The following is a 23,649-nucleotide window of genomic DNA, read 5'->3' on the forward strand; positions in this document are numbered from 1 at the left end:
AGAGCATGGGAGACTTGGCTGTGTCTTCTGAGCAGAACCAAAATGGCAGCACAGTGTATGGAGAGATCCTAGCCAGCTTCACACCAGAGATTGCCACAGTCCAGTAGCGAACATGAGTAGCAGAATGACTGAGTGCATTTCAGAGGGATGAAAAAGGAAACTGAGAGAAGTCAGACTCCCAGGGCATGTGTGATACCTCACTGAGGAGACCGGGCATCCTTTCACGTGCCATCATGGAGCAATGACAATCCGGAGCAAACGACACCTCCCCAACCATGGGACTTAAAATTAAGACTTGAGCCAGATTCTATTAAAAATTAACTTTTCAAGTCTACCATCCAGGAAGACAGGGTGGGGACTCTCAGTAGATGTCAGACTGGATTCTTTTAGACTGAACTTTTGCTGAAATGTAGTATTGATTACTTTTTTTTTCTTGTTATGGCAAAAATACCTGACAGGAAGCCATGCAAGGAAAGAAGGGTTTATTTTGGCCAACAGTGTAAAAAGGTACCTAATCCACCATGGTGGGGACAGCAAGGTGGCAGGAGCTTGAGGGGACTGGTCGTGTGGCATTCACAGTTAGGAAGCAGAGAGAGATGAATGCTGGTACTCAACTCACTTTCTACTTTTTAGTCAAACCACAATCCTATCCTACTGGGCAATTCCCTTCATATTCAGGGCGGGTTTCCCCCCTTGGTTGAATATTCTGGAAGCACCCTTATTGACACACCCAGAGGCATGTTTCTGTGATGATTTTAAATCCACTCAAGCTGACAATCAAAATTGATTGTCACAGGTGTGTATGATCGGTGATTCATGAGTCTACTTCGGGAAGACTCAATGGGGAGACAGCGGGCTGGGTTTCCAGGAATAAAGGGCTGGTGACAGATCGTGACAGGAGCAGCCCCAGGGATGTATGTTTCCCTTGTAGCCACCCTCACCTCATCCCCTCCATCTCTGTCTCCATGCTGCTTCTGTGGGTCAGTGGGGCACCAATGAGGAGGAGGCAGCCTGAACTTGAGCTGCACATGGTGCTTGCCTTCTATCCTGCAGCTTTTGGAACCCATCTGCCATGTGCCCCGGCTGACCTTCCATCTAGTCCATTGTGCTAACGGATGGGTGTAACCATAACCGAATCATGATCAAGTCACCCGATCACAGAAAGTTGCTGTACAAACTTCACCACTTACATGAGTCCAGGCAAGATTAACATATGAATCACCCAGCTGAACCCAACTGTATATGCTATCCCTTAGAACCTACAGTTGAAACAACCATTAGTTAAGATGATGAATAGATAAAATACTGCATTTAGTTGCTTAGCAAAAATAGTCAATATAGGGTCATATAAAGAAAATACTTTAGTAAAAAGATGTGCTTTGGTATAATACAAATAGCTTTCCACAAAAAGCAAACAAACAAAAAAACAACAGAAAACAAACAGTGAGCCCCACATTGCTGCATAGGAACTACTATTCTACTTGATTTCCTACACTGACCCTACAATATGAGACTTGGAGATCTCACATAATCTCAGGCTAAGACAGTGCTAAAAGCACCTGGTTTTCCACAGAGTCCAGATTGTGTAATATGTCCTGAATTCTCTCAGTGCATGGTAGCACTTGCCACAAACCTATAGACAAACCTTTGATGGGATCTAGAATGCTTGATAGGGATGTCCTCTGCTTTTTCTGGATCTCTTTAAGACACTGTCCCATACCTACAACCTTCCTACCATAGGCTGTTGTTCCAAAGCAAAAAGAAGAGTTAGACACAACAAAGAGGAGGCACAGGGACCTCTGTGACACCCTAGCTAAGAGCTGACAATCACCACTGTGCTCAAGGGTATGTTAGGGCTGTTACCTCCCTTCTGTTTGGACAGCTGAGTCTGCTGCCTTCTCCCTCAGCACATGCCAGTAGACTTGGGCTGCGTTCTGATTCTAGACAATAAAATGGGCTTCCCAGGGCTAATTTTTAACATCAGTGGATAGACACCCTTTGGTGACTTAATACCTTCTTCCAGGAATACCTCAAAACATGTTTGCCTTTATTTCCCATTGCACCTGATTGTTCTTGTTCTTGATTGTTTTGTTCCCATCAGTCTCTGAAATCAGAGTGACAGAAAAGCTCTCTCTGTGCTATGGAGGAAAGTGGAACAAAGGTTTCTAGAAAAAGAATTTAATTTGTGGAGTTTCAGACGGGGAGATTGTCATGGGCCTTGCAAGTCATAGAAAGGGCTAGTATCTGCCAAGGGTTCTTTTCTCCCAAAGGTTCTGATCCAGCCTACGCCTTTTGGAAGATGCTGAAGCCTTTCAGTCAACATGAGTCCACCAGTGTCCCCCAGAACTATGGCCTTTCAGAAAACGCTAGATCTTTGCCCTACCAAACCCCAGAAAAGTAGAGAGAGTGTCTGGGGAGATGGTTCAGTCAGTAAAGTGCTTGCTACATAAACATGAGGACCTGAGTTCAAGCCCAAGTACCCATGTTTTTAAAAGCTTGGCACAGCAGCAGGAGCTTGTAACCCTAATGCTGGGAAGGTAAAGAAAGTCAGATACACATATACGCACACACTAACATGTGTACACATTATCTACACACCAGAAAAAGTATGATAGAGAGTCCTATATCTCTCCCTCACAAGTAGATGGCCTAAGGTGGATGGTCCCTCATCCACAGAGCAGATACAGCGCGGGTAGGTGCAATGCCTGCACAGAGCAATACACGGAAGTTTCTGGCATGGTCTCTGCACATCCAAGCCTCTCCTGGTATCAGCACTCACAGCAGGCAATCAAGAACCATCTGATTTTCCTCAACCTTTTCACATGAGTAGTTATTGGCTGGTGAACAGCCAGCAGGTTATAATTTTCATTTCATCCCAAGGGACAAGAAGTCTTTAGTCTGTTTACAGAAGGCAGGAGCTCTTAGTTCAGAATTCCTAAAGAGAAAAAAAAATATTTCTAAAGACATTTTGGGTCCTCTTTCTAAACCAGAAAAATCCAGCCAGTCCTTCTAGAAAGGATGCAGGGCACCACTTGTCCAGACTTTGTCCCCCACTTCCCATCTCCTTTGCACATGCTCCTGCTGTGTAACACCCCTATTTCTCACAGATATGTATCCCCTTCCTTGGCTGTCTGGTTCCATGGGGCTCCAGCTCCAAAGGGCCTTTTTTTATGAGTGAGCTAAACCAGAGCTTTTTAGTGTTGGTGCTGTTAGTATTTTGGATTAGGTATTTCATCCCTGTTGGATACAGCATTCTGTGTATTGTATATGGTTCCTGTCCTTTCTACCTACTAGATGCCACTAGCACCCATGCTCATCAATTGTGATAATAAAGTGTGTCTTACGACATTGCAATGTCCTCTGGGGTAGGGAAGGGATGGGACACACAACTGTATCGAGTTGGAACCCAAATCTAACCTAATCATAGCAGTCCAAGACCCCTTACCAATAGTAATTTAGACACAGTGTGTGATGCACTTCTGATCAGTAGGACTGAGGAGATGCTTACCAAGGCTTCTGAGACAGTTTCTTCTCTCTCTGGTTAGAATGATCAGAACTGTAGCAGCCACACTATAGTAGCCATAACCACAGAAGACAAATGTGAAGACAGAAGCAGTCCACCAAAAGATGGACTGAACCTGAATCCTTGATGATATCAACTATCCACTGGGGTCAACTAAGCCCAGAGTCCATTCGCCCCATGAGACACCAATTATTTGTTTGTCCAACACATATTGACTGGATGTCTGCTGTGCATATGCTACTGCCCTGGGTACAGGCTAGACCAACAGGCAAAATGGGCAGATGCCCTGCACTTGTTGCCAATGACAACCAAAGTAATAAACACAGCAGATACTAAAACTTACCAGTAGTATTCAGGTCTTAATGTTACCTACTAATTTTTGGTTTTGTTTGTTTTTGTCTCTGCCCAGTTCCTGTGCTATATTCTTCGTGCAGATGTTTCCAAACTCCACGTCACCTCCATCTTAGCCTTACTATTTTAAGTCATTGTCTTGTGGTCTCAGTAACAACCAATTCACACACTTATTCTGTCTCACATGACCCATTCTACCAGACTGACTTGGTTTGTCTGTGCCAACCCTGGGTATGAAAGAGTAGCTGGCGGGATTTAGAAAAGTCAAAGCTGAGCAGGTGATGAGACCTGGAAGAGAGTTTCTGGGATGAAATAATGTGACACCCTGACACCTTTCTATCGCCCCTCCCAATTCCCACAGCTTTGTGCAATAGATTTACAGAAACAAACCCATATAGTTGAGACCACATCTATATGTCAGGAGTCAGAAAACTATATCCCATCCTTCCACCTCAGAATCCAAGAATAGTTTTCTTTTAAACTTTTAAGTGGTTGTAAAAAAAAACAAAACAAAAAGGAAGACAATTATATTAATTCAAATTTCAATGTTAATTGATAAAGACTCCATAAAAGACAGCCACCTTCACTCGCTTACGTAATGCTCACAACTGCTTTTACATTTCAAGGGCAAGGCTAAGACCACTGTAACCACTGTAGCCACATAACCGGCAGAGCCTACAACACTCTTATCTGGAAAGGTTTGCTCGTCTTGCCTCGGTTTCACATTATAATGAGGCTTGTCTGAAATCCCTTCTGAACTGAGATACAGAGAATGCCTGAAAGACCATCCCGTGAGCTTTTGGCTGAGTTGAGACTGGGTTGGAAGGGATCATCCTCAGCTCCCAGAGAAATATTAAGAAGGAATTTGGATCAGGCCTGGCAAGGACAATGGCTACTTGCCTGGCCTAAAAAAGAGACCACCAAGTAAGGCATCCCATTCTCTAGTAGATGATTTTCCAGGTCCTGCTCAGGCTCCCCAGTTACTACACAAACACAGTGAAGAAGAACAGTCAGCCTATACTGCACACAAGGCAGAAACAGCACAGCTCAGTGCCTGCACTCTCCAAGCAACCAGCAATCCCAGGTGAATTCCCACGGTTGACTGAATTCATTAGTTTGTTCATATCTTGGATACATTTATTTGATCTGCAAATATATATTAGAAATTGTGTGAGGAAGGCTGGAGACCAGCAGAGGCGCACAAGAATTGTCAACATCAGCAGAACCCTTTCCTTCTGTCTGGAAGCATGGCATGTGCAGAGCCCAGGGTTTGCAGCTGTAGTGGAAGGAGGGATAGCTGGTAACAAGAACCAGAACTAGTCTTCTACTGACCTATATTCTAGAGCAACCTGTGGTTATTATTGAGAGCTACAAGGAAGAAAGGGGAAAAGATATCTAGGTGCAAGTCTGTACCTCCTACGCTGAATATATTTCCTTCCTGGGCATGAATGTTTTGGGTAAGACCATTGACCCATTAGCAGTGGAGTTAGGTGATTCTGTGAATCAGAACATTGCCTAATGTATCCATTCATGTCATGGAGAACGATGGTAAGGTGCTTTCTCATGGTAAAAACAGTCTTTAGGCAAGCATTAGCTTCATTACTTAAGGATGTCAGGACCAAGAAATTCTTCTTGGCCTTTCTTGTTACTTAATCCCAAGATGGTCTGCAAGAAAAAGGAAATTCATGAGCAATTTGCTTGTGTCCGCTACCTCTGGCCTCCATTCCTCCCTCTCTCTCTCTCTCTCTCTCTCTCTCTCTCTCTCTCTCTCTCTCTCTCTGTGTGTGTGTGTGTGTGTGTGTATGTGTAAAATTGTATTCTAATTCCACAGCACTGGGATTACAAATGCATGCCAAATACCCAGCTTCTACACAGGCTTTGGGAATTGAACTCAGGTCCTTAGGCTTGCAAAGCAAGTACTTTACAAACTAAACTACTTCCCCTGGCTGCTCTCTATTCCCCCTTTGAGGTGCTGTTGTTAAAGTTCTGACAAAACATCCATCTCTACCATCTGATGGTAAAGCCTGTTACTGAAGACATCATATAGTTATGATGTCAAAGATGGAGAAACCAAGCTGGTAACCAACTAGATGCTTCACCCTTACTGTCTAGCATTCATAGTGCTGGAAGGCACTTGACAAGCTATCAGAGGAGACAATTAATCATCAGTCTCACTGAGCTATGAGCTCTGTGGCCTACAATAGCAACCTGCTTGCAAAATAGAGTGTTGCAGTAGTGACACAAAGGTTATAGGCGTAACCAGCCACCTCTGGTTGAGTTTAAAACTTAGTCCATGAGACAGACACAGTGTCCACTGACACTGTTAATAAGACAGACAGGTCATGGCCCTAGGGGAAAACCTTTTGCAAAAACTGTTGAAAAACTCTTTTGCAAAGACTCCGAATGAAATATTGTTATACCCATACATCAGTGCATCGCTTAAGATTCATCAGAGAAGCTTCTCCTCACAGTAGATAGCGATTAACAGAAATTCACTAACGGACAACGTGAAAGCCCTAAATGGGATGTCTTTATCATAAGACCTTTGCAAGTTCAAGCCAGACAAAATCCCAGCCTGGACAGCAGAAGTGGGCGAAGGATCTGCCCCTACCCAAGAAGCTATTTTCAGTTGGTATCTTCTGGAAAGGGAAAAATTAGTTTTTCTCCAGTGTAGTGACACTGGGCATATGAACCACACTCCAGGACAGGCTGCATTCCCAGCAGTAGTTGGCAAACACAAAATAGACTCCAATTTTTTGTGTGTGCTTTTGTTTTATTTTGTTTTGTTTGGATGCATTTTGGTTTTTGTCTGTCACAGAGAGAGAGAGAGAGAGAGAGAGAGAGAGAGAGAGAGAGAGAGAGAGGGAGGGAGAGAGACATGGAGTTGAATGGATAGCAGGAAGGAGAAGAAGTGGGGGGGAGCTGGGGAATGGGAAAGAGTATAATCAGAATATATTTATGATTTTTAATTTTAAAAAAGTCCTTATGTCAGATTGATCATAACTATGATCATACATATCATCCACCAATGTCTGAAGCAAGGGAGAGTGGATACTAGGCTTACAAGTAGGGGTCTCTCCCACAACAGATTTCCTGAAAAAGAGGTTATAAAAAAGTGTGTGTGTGTGTGTGTGTGTGTGTGTGTGAGTGTGTGTGTGTGTGAGAGAGAGAGAGAGAGAGAGAGAGAGAGAGAGAGAGAACCTGCTTTGGTGGCTCAGGAAAGCCTACCACTCAGGAAGAAGAGGCAGGTGGATTTCTATGAATTTTGGCCATCTTGTTCTATATAGAGAGTTCTAGGCCAACCAGAGCTTCATAATGAGACCCTGTCTCAGAAAAGTGGAAAAGAAAGTTGATTACTAGAAATTGCTGTGACGGTGCCAAGAAGCCTCCAAGCAGATGAGCCCGCTTACATTACTGAAAATATTACTTCTCTGGTAGAGTGTGACAAGCATGGTAGAAATAGTGAACAGGTTTATCAATCAGCATGGCACTTGACAAAGTCATTTGTGATGTTCTTAAGGATAAGACAGGGAACTGTGTCCCAGGTGACAGTTCAGTGAGGTAGATTCATAACTCATGGTGATGACTGTGAAAACATGACCAATGAACAGCTAGTGTGAGTTCCACAGGCAGCCACTATTGCTATCATGTTATAATAAATAATTGTCATAATATTTATAATTTTAATATTCATAATTAAATATATATAGTAATATTAATATAATATACATAATATTATAATGATTGATAATTATTATCCTTCTATATAAGGAGAAAAGTGTATTGTGTTGTTCTTGACATTTCTTGTACATCTCTGCTCAGCCTGTCCTCCTGTCTTCTTCACACAAACTCTAATCCTTAATGTTAGTTAGTACCAAACTTGAGGATGATAACACTTTGTTAACTGAGGGTGTTGAATATGAAAGTATTCGAAGTCTTCTGTATGTTTAAATTTTTTATAATAAAATGGAGTGTGAGCAACCAAAGGGAACTGACAGCATGACCCAATTGTGTCTGCATGTGAAGGACCAGCCTCTCCCTTTTGGGATAGCACAGCCATGCCTTAATTCTGTTGTCAACTTTGTGTGCCAGCCTTTTATGTGGTTGATGAGATGCCTCATTGTATCCTTGGGACAGAGAACAGAAGGATGAAGGACCAGAAACCACATCTAATATGGAAAAGAGAAGAAATTAGCAAGGGGCTGTGTAAATCTCAAAAAATCTTGTGAAGGGCTGTGTGCCCACTAGCAAGTGTTCTTTACTTCTCCCTCCTTCCCTCCCTCCCTCTTTCCCACTCTTCTTCTTTCCCCCCATTCCTCTTTCCCTCCCTCCCTCCATCCCTCTTTCCCTCCCTCCCTCTCTCTCTCTCTCTCTCTCTCTCTCTCTCTCTCTCTCTCTCTCTGCATTCACACTGTGTTGTCCAAATTCATGGCAACCTTCCTGCCTCAGCATCCCAAGAGCTAGGATTGTTAGTGTGAGCCATTATACCTGGCTCATGTCTTTCTTTCTTTCTTTCTTTCTTTCTTTCTTTCTTTCTTTCTTTCTTCTTTCTTTCTTTCTTTCTTTCTTTCTTTCTTTCTTTCTTTCTTCTTTCCTTCTTTCTTCTTTCTTTTTGTCTCTTTCTTTCCTTCCTTCTTTTTCTTTTTTACAAATTTCCATTCATTCATTCATTCATTCATTCATTCATTCATTCACCTTATATCCTGATTGCAGCTCCCCTTTCTGTCCAATCTGCCCCTCACAAAGCCTCTCCCTCACGTCCTCTACCCTACTCCTCTGAGAAAGAGGCCACCCTCTAGTTAACAACCCTCCCCTGGCACATCAAATCACTACAGGGCTAGGCTCATCTTCTCCCTCTGAGACAGTCCAGTTAGGGAACAGGATTCACATGTAGGCAGCAGATTCAGTGACAGCCTTCACTTCAGTTGTCAGGGGTTCCACATAAAGACCAAACCGAACATCTGCTACTTAAGTTCAGGGTCTAGGTCTAGCCCATGTATGCTCTTTGGCTGGTGGTTCAGTCTCTGGGAGCCCCCAAGGGTCCAGGCTAGTTGACCCTGTTGGTGTTCTTGTGGAGACCCTATCCCCTCCAGGTCCCTCAATCTTTCCCCCAATTCCTCCACAAGATTCCCCAAGCTCCATCTAATATTTGACTGTGGGTCTCTGAACCTGTTTTGCTCAGCTGCTGAGTGGAGCCTCTCTGAGGACAGTTATGTTAGGTTCCTGTCTGCAAGCATAACCGAGTATCATTAATAGTCTCAGGGATTGGTGCTTGCCCGTGGGATGGGCCTCCAGTTGGGCCAGCCATTGGTTGGCCATTCCCTCAGTCACTGCTCCATTTTGTCCCTGCACTTCTTGTAGGCTGGACAAGTTTGGGGTAGGAAGTTTTGTGAGTGGGTTGGTATCTTTATCCCTCCACTAGGAGTCCTGTGTGGCTACAGACGATGGTCACTTCAGGCCCCATATCCTCCACTGCTAGGAGGCTCAGCTAGAGTCACCCACACAGACTCCCTGGTGTTTATCACAGCAAAGGAAAACAAACTAGGTCAAGCACTAAATGTGCGTGACCTCTGTATCATCTCCTCAGCCCCTACTCAGTTTTATAGTGAGAATTCATACACAAGATAAAGCTTTGGAAAAGCATGTTCATTTCATAGAATATGGTGATAGCCATTCCTTATTGATGTTTGTTTACTTGGAAGATTCTTACCCGCATCTCTCATGTACCAGTTACTGTACAAGGTTCTAGTGGTATAGACATTTCTTTTTTAGGGGCTGTGTGAGACAACCAGATGTGAGTGTGTGTGTGTCCCATGTGTCGAATGCTATGTGAGTTAGGAACAAGGAGCCTTATGCACCCAGGAGTGACAGTTCTGCATGGGGCAGTCAGCTGAGTCTTCAGAGAGGTGGCATTTGAGTGGTGTTTTCAAGGGGACAATCTGCATAAGAATCTCTCTAAAAGGTCAGCATCCATCCAAGATGCCAGACTCTGTTAAGCAGAAAGCAGCAACAGAGAGAAGAGTGAAGTGCGGGTTTAATGAGTTAATGGTGCCTGGGAAATGGATGCACCCGAAACCTGGCTCCTGTATCACTGCGTTAAAATTCGCAGAGCTGTGAACGAAAGCGCATTGCACACTGACAACTCTAGAGATGCCCCAATACAACAGAGTCATCACACTTAGACCCTTCTGTAACAGCTCCTGTGATTCCTGTTCATCTTATTTTTGCAACCTGATGGGGAGGGGGACCTTTGACCTCTGCTACAGTCTTCTATGCTTATAATGGCTTTCTGTCTGCTTTCTGTTACTTCCAGCATGTGTATGTGTGTGTGTGTGCGCGTGCACGGACATGCATGTGTATGTACATGTGCACAATATTCTGTGCTTCATTACTCTCTCTACCTTATTCCCTTGAGACAGAGACTCTCTCTGAGCCTTGAGGTAAGCTTGCAGGCAGTGACCCTCAGTCCCTGTCCCTTTCCCCACAGCACTAGGGTTACACATGTGTGTGACCACACCCATGTTCTAAATATGTTAATATTTGACATGATGTTCTCAGCTTTCTGCTAAGCACTTACCCTCTAAACTGCCTTCCCAACACCCCTCTTCTCTTCCCTAATCATACCTATCCTTCAAATCCTACCATTTCCCTAAAACCTTGGGATCATAGCCACCTGAAAAGGTTTCTCCAAGTGTTGGGGATACCAGGTAAAACATGGAGGCCATGGTCATTAATGGGAACTGAAAAGCCGCTTCTGGCTCTACATTAGCCCTCAAATAGATTACGACTTTGGGCAAACAAGTCAGCTGACCTATTTGTGCCTCGATTTAACTTATCTGTAGATTGATAATAAAATCAACTGGTTACATGGGTTACCATGGGGCTGAGATGAACAACTGTGTGAGAAGCCTTTAGAACAGTTCCTGGCCTATCCTAGGCATGACGTGAGCTGTCAGCTATGGCACTGCTCTTTGTAGACTGAAGGCATACCTTCCTATCTCTCAGGTTCCCAATAAAGGCCTAGCACTGTTAATGTCAGCACTGTCTGCTGAGTGAGTAGATGTGCTGTATTCTTACTCCCTCTTAAAGCTCAAACCTCCAGCCTTGGCTAGAATTTCTGAGAGACGTAAGTTTGGGGGTTGAAGTGTGCCTGAACCCCACCCTCACCCCAACCTTGCCCTTTGATCTCAGATTTGAAGCAGTAGTTAGATGACAGCATATTTAAACCCAATCCAGCTGGCAACCCTGACACTTCAGCAATTATACTTCTTGACTTCTAAAGAAGTAAAAGTTAAGCTATAGTTAATTAGAAGGCAAAGGGGGGCCCTTTTATGGCAGCATGTGAACAGGAAGGCGGGAGCACTCCCCCCACCCCACCCCTGCCTTCTCAGTAACTCCTACATACTCCTTGTGCATCAAATCCACTTTCTGCCCATTCTTCCCTTGTCTTAGGTTTTACTGCTGTGAACAGACACCATGACCAAGGCAACTCTTATAAGGACAACATTTAGATGGGGCTGGCTTACAGCTTCAAAGGTTCAGTCCATTATTATCAAGGTAGGAGCATGGCAATGTCCAGGCAGGCATGGTGCAGGAGCTGCTGAGAGTTCTACATCTTCATCTGAAGGCTGCTAGGAGAAGACTGGCTTCCAGGCAGCTAGGATGAGGGTCTTAAAGCCCACGCCCAAAGTGATACACTTCCTCCAACAAGGCCACACCTACTCCAACAAGGCTACACCTCCAAATAGCGCCATTCCCTGGGCCAAGCATATTCAAACCACCACATCCCTCTTCCTCATTTCCAGTTCAGTTTACTGTGTCTCCTTCCTCTGTTCAGACTCGTCCTCATTGTCAAGCCAAAAGGATCATTTCTTCTCCACTGTCTTATCTCAGTCCTCCCCCACACCAAGCTAGAGCAAGCATGAGAGCTCTCAGTGCAAGCCTCGGGAGGTCTCCAGCTAATGTACAGGATACAGAGTCTAGTATGCACCATCTTTGGCTGACCCTGGGACACCATTTGTGATCACCAGGAGATCTAGGTGTTGTCTGATTAAGTCTGGTAGGGGGAACACATGGCTGTTACTTTCTCCTTATCATGCAATTTGTCAAGTTAGTCTGATATCACAGCACACAGCTGAGAAGCATCAGCAGCAGAGGACAGCTGAGTTCTGAGAGTGTGCTAAAGGCTGCGTGGGACACGGTGCCTCATGAGCTCCCAGGGCCCTGCCCCAGCTTTCCCCCCATCTCCTGAGCTGGAAGCCACACTTATCGACAGTCTGCCTACCATAGAGCATACTTTGAAAGGCTTCTTAAGTGTGACATCACCAGGCCTATAGTCTCAGCACAAAGCAGACAGAGGCAGGAGGTTTGTAGTAAACGAGAGGCCATTTCTGTGCTATGCAGTGATTTTTCTAGGCCAGTTTAAGCTACAATGTGTAATGCTGGCTCAAGAAAAAAAATGTAATGTGATATATTATCTCAGCCTATATGCCTATGGCTTCCTTGTTTATTTCATTATCCCTACTAGTCCAGCCATCTCTCACACCCCATCCCCAGTGCCCCAGGGAGAACTCTTAGTGTCATCCCTCAGTGACTCCTTGCTTCCATGTATCTTTAGGGACCACATCCTCTCCTCTGAGTCACCTCCTGAAGAACCTTCCATTCATCCCTTCCTTTCTGGCCTTGGCCTCCGATCATCCTCACAACCCCGTAACTGTCCACTCCTCCTACTAACTCCTCCCACCTCTCCACTCCCACAGCTTCATGTCCTTCTTTTTCAGAATCTGTAGTATCCAGTTTGTGCTGTCCATATACTCCCGGGTATGGGGACAAACTTGCTGTGTGTCCAAGAATGATCTTGAGCTTCTGATCCTCCTGCCTCCAACTCCCAAGTGCTGAAATGATGGATGTGCGTGATTCTGAGGCTGGAACCTGGGCTTTGTGCACACTCAGCAAGCATTCTCTCAACTTAGCTATGGCTGCAGCCCTCATTCTGTTCTGTCCTACCCTGTGTGCCTGCCCCTCTATCTGTTCCCCTTCCTGACAATGTTCTTTCAGGAAAGTGCTGAGCACGTATCCTACATTACTCTGATTTGGGCAGAAGTGACCATTCTCCTTTAAACTCATATTAACTCATATTTATCACATATGACTCTTCATATGTAATATGAATTTACCAATTATCTGCTTTTTCTCTGCAGCGTTTTGAAGACAAGAATGAGCTCATTTTTCTTAGCCCTGTTTTCTAGTTAATTAATATGTTTGCTGAATAAAAATCTTGAAATTCACAAAATTTACCAAGAACCTACTTCATGTAAGCACACTGTTCTCTCTTAAGACAGCAGGGAACTCTGTGAGTATCCTCAAAGCACAGTCTAGTCTAAGATACCTCCAAAGAGGCAAACTCAGGCTCAAGCCCTTATTTCATACTGCGGCACAGTCACATCATGGCCACCAGGTGGCAGTAATGTGCCGCAGTCATGTGGTCCAGGCCATGAAATTTCCAGAACTTCGAGAGAAGGTTAAACCTGAGTCAGGCTGCTAGATTACCAGCGGCAGACACTCAGGAAGGTGTATGAGTCCTATGCCTTGGTTCTATGTGTGGCTGTATGGCAAAGGCTCACTCTTGGATGCTGAGCACAAATACACCATGCTTTATAGCACCCTGATGCAAGCTGTTCCCATAAACAACTACAAGAGGGGATCCTGTGAAGGTTGTAGACTGGGACCGTATCTACACTTTGAAACTCCCCTCAAACTACTCCCAGGGGTGAGTTTCCATTTTGCCTTGCAAATGATGGGGCTTTTGTCTGTTTTAATCCAGACAACTCTCTGATGGCAATTTAAAGGGCCTTAGATGGCCTATTGAAGCTGTTTCAATACCGCAGTGTGTGCTCATTCTAGGATCTGAGGGAAGGGAGTGGGAAGGGTTGCTATAGAGGGAGAGAGAGAGAGAGAGAGAGAGAGAGAGAGAGAGAGAGAGAGAGAATATCAGTAACAGGTGCAGTCTCCCATTAAGCTTCACATAATCACGTGGTCCACCTCCCAGGACAGGAGGGATGACCTTGTTCCTGCAACCCAAGGATACAGACAGAAAGAGAAACAGAAACACAAGATAAAAGAGAACAATAGTTAGATCTACATTACAAAGGAGGAAGAGAGCAAAAACAGGCAGAAGAGACAAGAGATATGGAGTCTGGGTTGCAGTTCATGCCCAGTGACCTGTAATTGGAGGGTGAAATGAGAGGGCAAGTCACCACAAGAAGAACAAGAATACCACCTGTGGTTCTTGACTAAATGGAAGGAACTAGAAGGGAGAGAGATAAAGCACTGAGGTGAGAGAGGAAACTGATTAGGAGTGGTGTTAATAACCGCTGTGAAGATAGCACTTGGGAACCCAGAGCGGAACAGCAGGTGGGCTATCACATTGTGTGCAGCAGAGCACGGAAGTCTGGGACAGTCCTCTGTGATCTTGGGTTTGGGTATTAGTTTGACAAGAGGCACAGAAATCAAAAGAGAGAGATAACCAAGAATGTTGACGAAGACTCGGTTAAAATATTTAAGCAAGGTATCTGGGTTGGGTAAAGAAGGAGCTGGCAAGATGAGCCGGGCAAATCAGAAAAGACCACAGTGTCATAGGCTCCAGTGACATGAATGGTCCAAATATTGGCTGGGGAGGGGGAGGAGTTGGAAGTGAAATGACAGAGGGCTGTTGAGAACTTGAGGTGCTCGAAGCCAAGGGTGTCTCTGTGGGAGAGGACTGTAGACTGGAGAGAGGCCAGGGTTTACTACACAGAGCAATGACTGACTCCTCAGCTCAGACTACCTTGTGTCCAGGTCTGTAACACAAGTGTGAAGGGACAGATCCAGAGAACACTGGCAGAGTCTTCTCTGGCCACAGGGGGTGTGGCCTGAATCACACCTGTATTCTTTAAGATGGAGCTAGGCTGAGGGAGTATCAGGTAAGTGCTGTGAGTTTTAAAGTAAGAGAGGCTTCTGAATAATAGTCTAGAATGCTGGTCTGGACCTGGCAATGGAAACAGAGGATGCAGCAGAGAGAATGAAAGATGAAATGGAATCTGAAACCATCTGGAGAAGTTTGTACCTTAGGTAAAGCTGTGGGCTAGACACAGTCAGGGTCAGAATTCACAGTGTAATGCTATTACACTGACTGTAGTCACTGCCTAGAAGGTATCCCGAAGCAATAGCTTTTACATTAATTGAAATCTTTGCTCATAGTATCTTTTGTAAGAACAAAAAAAAATTATAATAGTTTATTGCTTCATCTCATAACCAGGTAGCTCACTCAAAGGCAGCTTCTGCGCTTTGCCAGTTCTGAGCTTTGCTTTGAGACATTACCAGTAATAGATTATTCACTTACCTTCAATGTCTATCTGCTTGCTTTTTCTAGAAATCCCTTCACATAGAACTTCAGATTTAATTCTATGAGTCAAAGACACAAAGAAATAACATTACTGGGATCTTTTAAATAAATAAATAGTAACAACGATAACTGGTTTCTTTGGGTGATTTAGCTTCAAATTTAGAAATTATTGTCTCCATTTTGGATTTGTTTTTCAGAATCCTAGGAGATAGGCACGATGTCATACTTGCTGCTGCTAGTTTTCTCATAAGTAGTTTAGGGAGGTCCTATGCTCAGCTTTGATTTACTCCCCCATGGGTGACGCAAATGGGTGCTGTGTGCTTCCCTGGACTTGCTCCGTGAGGGTGGTCCTTTAAACTTTGCATGAGTTTGTTCCAAGTGTGTATTTGGTGAGTCTTTGATGAGGTTCTGGATTCTGCATCTGAAGCAAACATCTTACGCTCATGTTTTAAAGATCGAAAGCATAGAACGCTAATCTAGAAAATTACCTCTTCCTTCTCATTTTAAGAAAGAGGAAAGAAACGAAATGAAAGGAAACACACCAAGTGGCTGATCCAGCTTTTACCAATCAACGAAATTCTTTTTCTTGGAGAAGTGGAGCCCTGGCTCTTTAGCAACCTACCCACACACACTGATAAAGTTAATTATCTGCCCTGGCTAAGTGACTTTCCCTAGCAACACCCTAGCAACCAACATCAGCTCTGCTTTAGGCTACGAGACTGAGAAGATATTTCTTGAAGTCCAGTGTATTTTACAACAAAACAAAACATCTGAGCAGGAAATTAAACAGAAATCAACTGGATTCATCGCCAGTAGATGAGACACCCGGAACAATATGTGACAATTGAGTGGACTTAGCAGAAAAAAATACTGAAGTCCAGAGGAGAGACTAAAGGGTCTCAAGTGCTCAGAGCAGGTTAGACAACAAGAGAATGACTACCTTGAACTCTGTCCCTCCTGTTCTTCCTCCTGAATGCCTAAGTTATTGATACACACCGAGATATCTGGTTGGGTTTTGATGTAGTTTTCTGCCATGGTGGTAATCAAACCCAATGTTTCATCTCTACCAAGCAAGCACTTTATCAAGTGATCACAATCCCCACTCCTGTGACCATTGTGTAATTCTTAGATGTAAATCACAGTGTCTAAGCAGAGGCATCTTCTCATATCCGGTGGTTAGAGTGGAGCCAGATGGTAGATAGCCTTGAAGGCTTATTTGAAACACTTGAGCTGAGTTAGAAGGCACTGTAGCACATTTGCTGAAGATTTTTCATATATAGAATAAAAATTCATAGATCCCTCCTTTGAGCCAAACACTTGGATGTAGGGGAAGATCACAACAGGAAGCCACATTCAGAATTTTGAATTTAATGATAAGGAAAGACACTTAACAAATATAGAATTTAAAAACTAAACATACTAGTGAATAGGTAAGGATAATTCTGCAGACTATTAAAAGAAAATATACTGAAATCCAAGAAAGAGTTAGGGGAAGGCTAACTATACAAAATCATGAAGGGCTTCTCAGAGGGATGTAGAGAGACTAAAGAAAGCTGCAGGATCCCAGGCCATGCGGAGCGAGAAGAAAGAAGTTCCCCAAAGTGAGAAGCTGTGGGAATGGAGCCAAGAAGAGAGATGGAGCAGGAAGGGCCTAGGAGGCCATGTGAAAGATCCAGCTTTAATCTAAGAGCCCAGAAGCCAAGGGAAAGGGCAGAAGGCTTTTAACCCCAGGGTCTACATTCAAATCTGCATTTGCAAAAAGCTCTCTTGGGACTCCATGAGGACAGATAAGAGGACAGACAGGTAGACCAGTTAGGAGGCTGAGAGAACAAGACGTTTGAAGCAGAAGGAAAAGCAGAGCAGGGAACAAGAGCCGGGCAGATGATGCCTGAGGAACTTGGAGCGTGGGGCTGAAGACAGAGCGATGGACTGCATGCATGGAGGAGAGAAGGTGACAGCCATGGCAGACTAGGAAAACCTAGATGGTGGCCTGGGATAGGAGCTTGGAAGACTTGCTGGAACCTGCTGCTAGAGCCCAGATGATGGGGCCAACACTGGGCAACGGCAAGTACCCTGTTTTGGTGTTGGCAATGTTGATTTTGAAACCTAGCTCTCTCCTTCACTAGCACAGTACGTTATCTTAACATTATTTTTTTTTTTGTAAGCTCGAAAATGGCCATGCGGAATGGGGACAGGAGGTTGGATAAGTTCACCACCTCCCACGGTTTTCTTATTAATAGCCAATAAGAAATTAAATAGCACATCCCTGCCTGTTCTGTCCCCTCCCACCTCCAATTTAAATTTGAATATGTTGATGAAAACCTACAGATTTTCAAGGGTACATATTTGGTCAGTCCACTCCAGGAAGAGAAAGGCTGCATTTTTCATCTCTTGTGATTTCCTACCCTCTGAGATAATGTCTGGTATGTTCTCCTGATCCATACAGCATGTTTCACTACCATAGCTCAAATACAATTAATATTTGCTTTTACCATGAGACTATAGGATCCACAAATGTAAGCATCATGTCTGCCTTGTAACCTAGTGCTGAACCTTTGGAGAACCTTTATGACACTGGAGATGGACAGATGGAGGGATAGATGGATGATGGATGGATGGACTATGTGCAGGAGCAAGTCTCTAGCCAAGGTGTTTGGAAGGGAAGACATGATATAATTGCCAATTGAACTTGTGAAGTAGAAAGTAGAGGTCTTTATCCACTCAGCACAGATGGATGGCTATATTGGATGAATGATGGGTGATTGGATAGATGGATGTATTTAATAAATGATGGATGGGTGGATTGTTGAATGGATGGATGAAGTTTTGTCCTGTCTTCTAGTGCTAGGCATAGAGCCTAGTTTCAGGTGTGTACAACAAAGCCTGCTGGGGGAATGGGAACCCAAACATGGTGTCAGTCGAGGGCAGGCTCACTCAGGATACAGTACAGATCTGAATATGCACATAAAAGAGAGCTGGTCAGTTGGATCAGGGGCTGAGGTCCAGTTCTCATGCTTTCTCCTAAGGCTGAGAAGTATACAAGGACTTCCACAAGGCTTATTCCCCAGTGACTTCTGAAAGACAGCATCCATTTGACAGTGGCAGTAAAAGTCACACCACAGAACTAAGGAATCAGTGGTTGGTGGAGGAGTAAGGAATAGAATTTCCAGTGTTGATGACTCTATTGGGCTGTTCGTACTCCAAGTGAAAGAGAAAAGGCTGCTCTGGAAAGTGGATGAAACTGCTTGTTAGATGCAGGCACTTGAGATGTATTCAAGGCCCTGGGAAGGAGAGGCGAATAAAGGAGCCTTTCAGAGCATTGGGGGAGGGATACTTGCGTGCAGCAATGGGATTCAGGTATCTTCAAGTAGAGTGTCTCCAGAGGCAAAGTATTCTACATGAGAGATTTCGTCGGATTTCAGCATACACAGCTCCGGCTTAATAGCTCCCACACGCTCCTGCCCAGTGCTTCCTGGGCAGGGAACACGCTTGGAAAGGTTGTCTGACCTAATCTCACAACGGGTAAGTGACAAGGTTGAGGCAGAGAAACACTGGGAGAGATTCCTGCTTATGTCCTCTCCCAAAAAAACCTGTCCCTGGAGGCTAAGAGCTTGAATTAAATATCTAAGCCAAGAAAACACAGTCCCTTCTTTCAACCTTTAAAAACGGCCAGGTTCCTAAGCACTAGACACTTGTTTTTGTAAGCACCTTCCTTCTTAAAACCTCACAGTTTATGATTGCTTAGATACATTGCTGAATAAACTAATATGTAGCAAAATATTTTCTTCAATAGTAAGTTTCCCCCTTTCTGTTTTTAAAGAAAACATTGTTTTTTTTTGTTTTGTTTTTTTTTTTTTTAAAAAAATAGATCTCCGAAAATATGGCCAAGGCACTGTGCCAGCTGCTCCCACGGCCTAAGTCTCTGGGCTCCGTGTTGGTTCTCTAGTGCGACATGTTATATGGTGGCCTGGGAAGAGCAACGAGGCAGCGGGCCAGGACAGCGAAGGTGGCCTGCGGCGATCTGCTTGTCTATAAATAAATGATTACGGTGTGTGGCGCTAGTGCACGTGGTAGACTGATGCCGCCGCGGGGAAAGCAGCGCAGCCTGGCACTGAGTAGGTTTGCAACAAAAGTTAGTTGGCAGGCTTTCCCTCCTCAGAGCACTGTGGTCCACAGGACCCAGGGTGTAGCTGGATGCTGAGGAAACAGCCTCGTTGGTGGCAGGGTAGATTGAACCAGCACGTGTCTGCGTATCCCAGCTCTATCCCACCAGACCCCGGGAATCCAGCTTCACAAAACAAACACCAGAGCGCCCGCTAATCGCCAGCTCAGAAACAAAACAGCACTGCGCTGGGGGATCCGGGCGCAAATCAGCCCTCCCTCTTCGCGCTCCTTCGCCACCGCCCGCCCCTCAGCTCCGCTGCTCGGCTCCGCTCAGAGCAGCGCAGCTCCGCAGCCGCCAAAGCGAGGCGGGCTCGGTCTCCCCACCGCCAGCGCCACCCGGGTTCCTCCAGGTTTCGTCTCTGCAGCTCCCGTCACTTGGAGCAGGAGTGTTCTGACAGGGGTCTGCAACATCAGCATAAAGTTGGGGGACCCTCGAGGATGAGGCTGTCTCCCGCGCCCCTGAGGCTTAGCCGGGGTCCGACGCTGCTGGCCCTCGCGCTGCCCCTGGCCGCAGCGCTAGCTTTCTCAGATGAGACCCTGGACAAAGTGGCCAAGTCGGAGGGCTACTGCAGCCGCATCTTGCGCGCCCAGGGCACACGGCGTGAGGGATACACGGAGTTCAGTCTCCGCGTGGAAGGCGACCCTGACTTCTATAAGCCAGGAAGCAGCTACCGAGGTAAGTGGAGTGGCGTTGGGGACTGGAGATCTAGAAGCCCCTAGGGCACTGACCGGAGCAAGGCTGGAGCCGGGAACGCAGCCCCCGGGTGTGCCATGTCTACACACTCCAGCCCGGGGCTGTGACCTGGCTGCCCTGAGCCCCTTAGCTTCCAGCTCTGTCCTCACCAAGACAGCGTCAGGGGAGGAGGGGGCCGTCGGGGAGGCTACAGGCAGGAGAGACAGCCCGGGTCTCCAACGCAGGGTTCCGGAGAGGAAGGGAGTACAGCTGAGCCACAGATCCACCAGCCTGTCTGGGAGGGAGCTGACTTCGCTCCAGCTGTTGGCTACAGTGAAGTACACACGCATTTCTCCTTATCATTCTCTGGGGAAGAGGATACTCTCAGGTGGATCCCAGGTAGGGCAGCTCTCCCAGTGGCTTCCATTCTTGATGGAGAGAGACCGGCTTCTAGATCAAGTAGGACTCTCACTTCCTGGATGGGACCCTAACCAGTCCCAGGGGAAGAGGAACCTGAAAGGTCCACGGAAAGATCCCCGAATTACTCTCTTATGTCCCAGGAGACTGAGAGACCATTGGATATACAGGATAGGTTCCAAAAGCAATAGGGTCCTCAGGAACAACAACAACAAAACCCATACAAACAACCGGGTAATCTCTCAATAAAAGATGGAATGTAAAAGAGACCCAGGGTTCCCAAGACTCCTCGAACACAGTTCTGATTCTGTCGGCCTAGACTGCTGTGCACCCTGGGAATGGCCAACTTTATGCAGCTCAGTGGAGAGCAGGGCTCAGAGCAGAGAGAAAGGCTATACAAGCCGGTGGGCGACTTCTGGCATGACCAACAGCTGAACACACCCACCTGAAGACTCCAAGTCACCCACCTCCACCCTCACACCCCACCACCTCTCTGCTCAGTAGGTCTGTAGGCTCCCAGATATCTTTTTCTTCTTCCTTTTTTAATAAGCATTAGTTGGCTGTCCCCAGGCAGGACACTGGGGAAACTTACTATATTTTACCTAGGGTCTCTGCCAGAGCTATAAGTCCGAGTGGTGCATGATGGGGAAGAGCAGATCGTTAGAAAACTTGGTGGAACAACCGGGCTTCCAGCTGCTGCCTTCCTGGTTCCCCCCAGAGAGTTGCAAGAGGAAATGGTTGGGAGCACTGGGAGAAAGTTTGGGGCAGTGTCAGCAGTACCAGAATCAGGGACTGCACTTCCCAGAAAGCTGCTTCTGTTTTCCTGCTCAGGTTGGTGGAGTTGTAATTCTCCACTCCAAACTACCCACTCAGGCTCCGGGCACAGAATCCCTCAGACCTTGGCCAGGATCTGCTTTGTTCCCTGGGGAATTCACAAGACGCTTCTTTCTCCAAGAAGAAAGAAGTTGGGTAAAAAAGCTCCTAGCTAGGGAGGAAGCACTCAGCTTGGTGGAAGGAGTCTTAGACCTGTCATGTACAGGACAAACTGGTACTCCCCTAACCTGGACAAGATCAGACCAAAAGGCAAGAAACCATCTGGGCCCCCTGTACACAGTTCAGAGTTAACTGGGAAAGCAGAGGAAAAGGGATGACTGGGAATGAAGGGCCCTGGGTTTAGTAGCTGTGTGACTTTGTGCAAGCCATTTGATTTCCCTGAGCCGAGCCTGGATAAAAAGCCATGTATTCATACAAAGGTGAGTGTGTAAGAGCAGTTCCTCAAATATTCATTAGTTTTGGTAGAGTGACTTTTCTTTATTTACTTAAAAATGGGGGTAGATTTTTGTCTTGTCTAATTGCACTCTGTGTGCACGCTCCTCTGGTTGAAAAGTTTGTCAACATTCCTCCAGTCCAGCTACCAGAAAACAAATGGCTGCCCTTTTCTGGTTCCTCATGAATTTATTTAGTGAATGAAAGAATGGTGATTTCTCCATACTAGAGGCCTTGTCTAAGACTATACTTAATTTAAACCCAAGAAGAGGGTGCTCTGTCTCTCTCTGTCTCTGTCTCTCTCTCTGTCTCTCTCTGTCTGTCTGTGTGTATGTGTGTTTATTTTGACCAAGCAGGAGCATCCTCGACCCCTCATATCATTCTGTTTGGCTGAGCACACACACAGTTCAGCACTCGGATGGAGGCACATTCCACAGTCACATGTCCAGAGCTTTTAGGTAAGGCCAAGGCTTAGCAGGGATGACCTGAGACCAGACTAGGGGAGGGCCCTGGACTCTCTAGCCTATACCCTTACGTTTTGGAATATGGTAATACCTGCTTAGGTTGTAGGTGGGGATAATATGTTTTCTCCCTCCAACGGCCAGGATATCTTGAAATAAAGACTTTGGGAGAAGCATGCAAAAGTATCCCGGGTAGGTGTTCTGTAATTAACACACCAGGTTCAGGGTTACAAAGAAAAGGCACTAGCTTAGTTTGTGATATTTCCCATTAGATTATAGTTCCTTACAATATCACATTAAAAGTAAATTTAATGTGTTCTCCTAGGTACCTTGACTTAGGTTTATAGATGCTAACATCCCCTGGTGTTCTGCTTGCTTTTTAACCCCCCTCCCCCACATTCAGCATCCATCACCCATCACCATCCTTGGAATCAATGACTCCTTTTCCTCCCTCCAATCTTTGCCCTTTATTTCAGTCCGTCATCCAATGGCATCTGTGCCCCATAGACCCCCCACTCCACTGCCTTTGGCTATTCTAGACTTGAATAAAAAGGTCCCTATTTTAACAAATTGAATCATGGGGCTTCTTCCCCACAGCCTGGGTACGTGTTGGGGCAGTCATTCAGCCTTCTCCAACTAGCTAGTGCCATTCTGACTTCCTTTTCTCTCCCACCCCTGCTCCCTCCCCTCCCTCCTTCTTCCTCTAGCCACCCCCCACCCCACTGCCATAATTGTCCTTTAGAAAGCTCTGAAAGGCCCGCTCTGTTTCTGACCAGAGCCTCCTTTGAAAGGCGATTACAGTGATTAAAAATAACAAGTTGAGGATACTCCAGGGGCTTCTCTTCTAGGGTGACAGTTTACAGAGCCAGGCTTTCCCAGATCACAATTTCAAGCCAAATAGCAGGAAATCAGCTGAAATGTTCAGGAATTGATTGAAAATCAAAGAGGCTCTTTTGTCTGAGCAAGGTCTGTTTATTGGGAAAATAAAGTCAGGCTGACGAGAGTGTCCTTTTCTAGATGCTCTTTAAAGGGAAATTTCAAGGAACTTGATGGGAAAAGAATGTTCAAGAGATTTCAAAAGCTAGCCCAACTGCAGGCATAATTGGGGGATTTATTCTACACTCAGAGGTTTGGAGACCTCCAAAGCAGCTTTGCTTTTTCTTCTTTGTCTCAGTTTGGGACAGACACTGCCAGTGTGAGTAAGGACCTCAGCCTGCTAGAAAAGCATGGGATTTCACGATGCATGAGTTAGTTTGGGATTTCTGCTTGTCTTCATAGTTACTGTGTGACCACAGGCAATCCACAACATGTCTCTGAACTACAGTTTCCCTGTCTGTAAAGTGAGGGTAGGTATTTGGGGGGAGGACAACCTCAAAGCATCATGAGGACTGGAAATAAGGGTCAAAAGAAG

The 23,649-nt window shown here is 45.5% G+C and overlaps 1 protein-coding gene across 1 annotated transcript in view; it reads left to right on the forward strand.

Moving 5' to 3' along the window:
* The first annotated feature begins 19,637 nt into the window (after positions 1 to 19,637).
* The window catches only part of Spon1 (spondin 1), a 274,956-nt gene continuing 270,944 nt past the window's right edge, over positions 19,638 to 23,649 (forward strand). Inside the window, exon 1 of the mRNA XM_028768082.1 lies at positions 19,638 to 20,097. Coding sequence (XP_028623915.1) covers positions 19,860 to 20,097 — 238 coding nt within the window. The 5' untranslated portion in view covers positions 19,638 to 19,859. The remainder of the gene's footprint in view (positions 20,098 to 23,649) is intronic.

The sequence above is a fragment of the Grammomys surdaster genome, unplaced genomic scaffold (genome assembly GCF_004785775.1).
Source record: "Grammomys surdaster isolate TR1022 unplaced genomic scaffold, NIH_TR_1.0 184, whole genome shotgun sequence".
NCBI lineage: Eukaryota > Metazoa > Chordata > Mammalia > Rodentia > Muridae > Grammomys > Grammomys surdaster.